The sequence below is a fragment of the Hordeum vulgare genome, chromosome 3H, assembly GCF_904849725.1.
Source record: "Hordeum vulgare subsp. vulgare chromosome 3H, MorexV3_pseudomolecules_assembly, whole genome shotgun sequence".
In the NCBI taxonomy this organism is placed as follows: Eukaryota; Viridiplantae; Streptophyta; class Magnoliopsida; order Poales; family Poaceae; genus Hordeum; species Hordeum vulgare.
In genome coordinates, this window is record NC_058520.1 from 9,903,160 (window position 1) to 9,906,469 (window position 3,310).

General features: G+C 48.4%; 1 protein-coding gene across 1 annotated transcript; it reads left to right on the forward strand.

Moving 5' to 3' along the window:
- The first annotated feature begins 791 nt into the window (after positions 1 to 791).
- Positions 792 to 2,651, forward strand: LOC123439218 (E3 ubiquitin-protein ligase SINA-like 2). Its single transcript, XM_045115958.1, has 3 exons — positions 792 to 900; positions 1,388 to 1,527; positions 1,628 to 2,651. The coding sequence occupies exons 2-3, from the start codon at positions 1,408 to 1,410 to the stop codon at positions 2,378 to 2,380; spliced, it is 873 nt and encodes a 290-aa protein (XP_044971893.1). The 5' UTR covers positions 792 to 900; positions 1,388 to 1,407; the 3' UTR covers positions 2,381 to 2,651.
- The last annotated feature ends 659 nt before the right edge of the window (positions 2,652 to 3,310 follow it).

The following is a 3,310-nucleotide window of genomic DNA, read 5'->3' on the forward strand; positions in this document are numbered from 1 at the left end:
CAACGGTAAGGGCTTCACTTTTGAAGAGCCACCTTGTAGGTCTGCAAAGCTGCATATCAGCGATGGAGCCGCATTGAGCTCGGGTGAGGAGGTGATCTGTCATTCGTTTCTTCGGTATCTTTGCAATGATGCCTGAGGCAGGTGACAGGCGTTTGTGTCAAATTCAGAGATATTCTACTATATTTTCAATTTTCTCATGTCGATTTTTACATGGCTTGTACTTTGATTTTTATGATATAAATGAGGCGTGTATTACCATGCAAAAAAAAGTAGTGAGAGTAGCAAATTATCCCTATTGGGATACACATATATTTTTACGTGAAAAACAATATCAGAAATTGTTTTAGACCAGAATTAATTGGTTTAATGTGCCAACGACATGGATTCAGAGTTGTGGTTTGATTTATGTAAGCTCTACAAGTTGAAGGTTTTTAATCAAAAGTGCCCTTCTGCTCCCGAACTCATTTAAGCTCAATAAACAGTAAAAAATAAAAAAAAGTTTTAAGCCTGTACAAAAAATTGATTTAAATAACATTTCTACAAGGCGTGGCAAAAAAAAAACCGATACTCTGAAAATGCGCTTTTTAGAGCATCAATTTGGTTTTTTTTTGCTCTACCTTGTAAGAATGTTATTTCATGTCAAATTTTTACACGCACTTGAAACTTTTGTAAATGTTAATTTCAAAAAAGTTTTAGAATTTTGTTTTCATTTTACTGTTCACCAAGCACAAATGAGCTTGGGAGCAGACGTCCGTTTTAAGTGGAGTTCTTCCTAAAAAAAACCACCTTGTAACTATTTGTCACTGCAAGCCACCAACTGCGCAGGCAGAGGAGCAAATCGGGGGCCGAATCACCGGCGCCGGCGGCCGTCCTTCCAGCTTCCTCTGCACTCTCGTCTCGGTGAGCCTCGCCTCGCCTCCCTCCTTCCCACATCCTCTTCCTCCCTCCACCAGCCCAGCCTCTTGCAGCTTCTCCTGCACTCTGTCGAGCTAGCTTTTTCTGGCGCCCGGCGGAATCACGTCGATTACACCGCCCATTCTTACATTTGCCCCTGTGTTACCGTTGATGGATTTCGCTGCATTTCGTTGGCTGCTCACTTGATTGCTTCCATTGTTATATGCGGATCTCTTCATCCCCTACTTTCTTAGCATGCACCCCATGTGTTTGCGGTTATGCCTACCAGCTCTGAGGCTACCACATCTCTCCATTTGTTTCGACCTACAAAATCCTCGACGCGTAGCTAAACGCGTGCTTGTGAGATTGCCTAACCGAGAACCATTTGTACGTGCCACATCTATGTACGCGCCGTTGATTTCCTTTCTGATGGCCTGTAAACTGTGGAAAAATGCATATGTTTTAACCATCGCCTTTGGGTTCTTAATCTCAGTGCTGGAGGCCCTGGCTCTCATGGAAGCGAAGAGTGACATCATCAACAAGGAAGGAGAAGGGAAGCAAAATGTCACCATGAGGATGGATGTGTTCAACTGCTCCATCTGCTCTAAGCCCCTCGGGCCTCCCATTTTCCAGGTACTATTACGTTAATTAATACACTTCCTTTCTTTTGTGCATAACACTACCTACTTCAGATTAACAAATTGAACACCTCTTTGTTGGATACACTTGACAGTGTTCTAAGGGGAATTCCATCTGCTCGGCTTGTTGCGAACAACTCCCGGAAAGCAAGCGTGCTGCTGTCCATCGCTGCTATATCATGGAGCGTGTCGTCGACAACATGTTCGTTTCTTGCAAACACGGATGCGGAAGGAAGATGACCTACTACAGGCAGGACACACACGAGAGGGAGTGCCCGATCGGGCCGTGCATGTGCCCAGTCTCCGGCTGCGGCTTCGTTGCGCCAGCCGTCGTGCTTCTGGACCATCTCACCACCCTACACAAGTTGCCAACAACGCAGGTCGAATTATTCATGATGTTTCACCTCCCAGTCCAGGCTGGCTCTCAAGTTCTCTGCAGCAGAAACGGTCGCCTCTTCCTGCTTGAGATGGCGTCGCTTGGGTCCTTTGGCCATGCGGTCTTCCTCGTTTGTGTTCGGCCAGAGACTCCCCGGGCCACAGTGGATGCCTTTGTGGAGTTCTCTTGCTTTGAAGGACACTTTCATGCCTCAAAGCTTAAAATCATACCAGATGGGGAACCAAGGCAATGCTTGTGTGTCGTTCCCGCCGGCAGAGAAATCAGTGTCCATATTGGCATCAGTATATGGATGGAGTACCTTGACAACGATGAGCTGCAGGAGGAGGAGGAGAAGGAGATGGATGAGTTGGATGACGCTTTCCAAGAGTTCGACTATGACTTCGACCAGGATGAGGAGGATGACGCTGTCCAAGAGTACGGATCCGACTTTGACGAGGAGGAGGATGATTGATATATCGTCCCATCAATGTCTATGGGAAGATACCTGTGCAAGACCTAGGTTGCAATGCGCCCTGAAATGCTTTATGCCGTTTCTCTCCTACATTCAGACACGGTGGTGGTTGTTCCATTAAGTAGTTTGTGCTTTATCTATTAGTGCCCCAAGCTGTCAATTTAAGGACAGTAAAACTGAGCCTAAAGCGAGGCTTGACAGCGATTTGCGTTTCTGGTCGTCGGATCCCGTGTCTTGATAGTTATCGGCCGTCTGATGCACGATTACCTCTCGCTTGGGCCGTTCCTGGGCCTATTGTCCTTGGGCCGATATTCCAGCAGCCGAATCGAATGCATCTCGTTCATTGTTGCGGGTTAACGTTGGATCGCAAACAAACGGTTGTGATTCTGCTCGGTGCCCCTCCTACCACGCCCGCTCCGCTATCCCCGACCTCTCGTCGCCGCCTAGGGATAGACCTAGATCAGAGAGAAAAATAGAGAAAGAAAGGTGATTGATGGCAGCGGCGGCGACGACCACGATCTCGGCGTATGCATCAACCAAACCAGGCAGCGGCGGTGATTGATGGAACGGAGCTGGAGCACGCTCCACACGTTGCCTCTTCCTTTTGCTGCCGGCAGCCGCCCGCCGGTTCTTCGCCGCCGTCTCGCGCCACCTATCCCTTCCCCTCAGTGACTCCATGCCATTCCTACGGCCTCGCCTCGGAGATCTTGGAAGCCGCCGCCACCGCCTATTGTCGGTCTGTAGGGACGCCGCCCCCATCGTTTCTCGTTTTGGCCCATCGCCGTCTCCCAAGCCGTACAGTCAAGGGATGTGCAAGCAACTTCAATCAGGAGGATGCCGTGCCAGAGGTCTTCCATCCCAGCTCTGTTTTGTTCATGGCTTTTTTCAAGGAATGTGTTGCTTCAAATTTTGTTTGGGTACTGCAAATTG

Excerpts from the sequence above, each read along its gene's own strand:
- LOC123439218 (XM_045115958.1), top strand. The coding sequence starts at position 1,408 with ATGGAAGCGAAGAGTGACATCATCAACAAGGAAGGAGAAGGGAAGCAA. Across the intron at positions 1,528-1,627 it reads TCGGGCCTCCCATTTTCCAG|TGTTCTAAGGGGAATTCCAT; the intron begins GTACTATTACGT and ends TACACTTGACAG.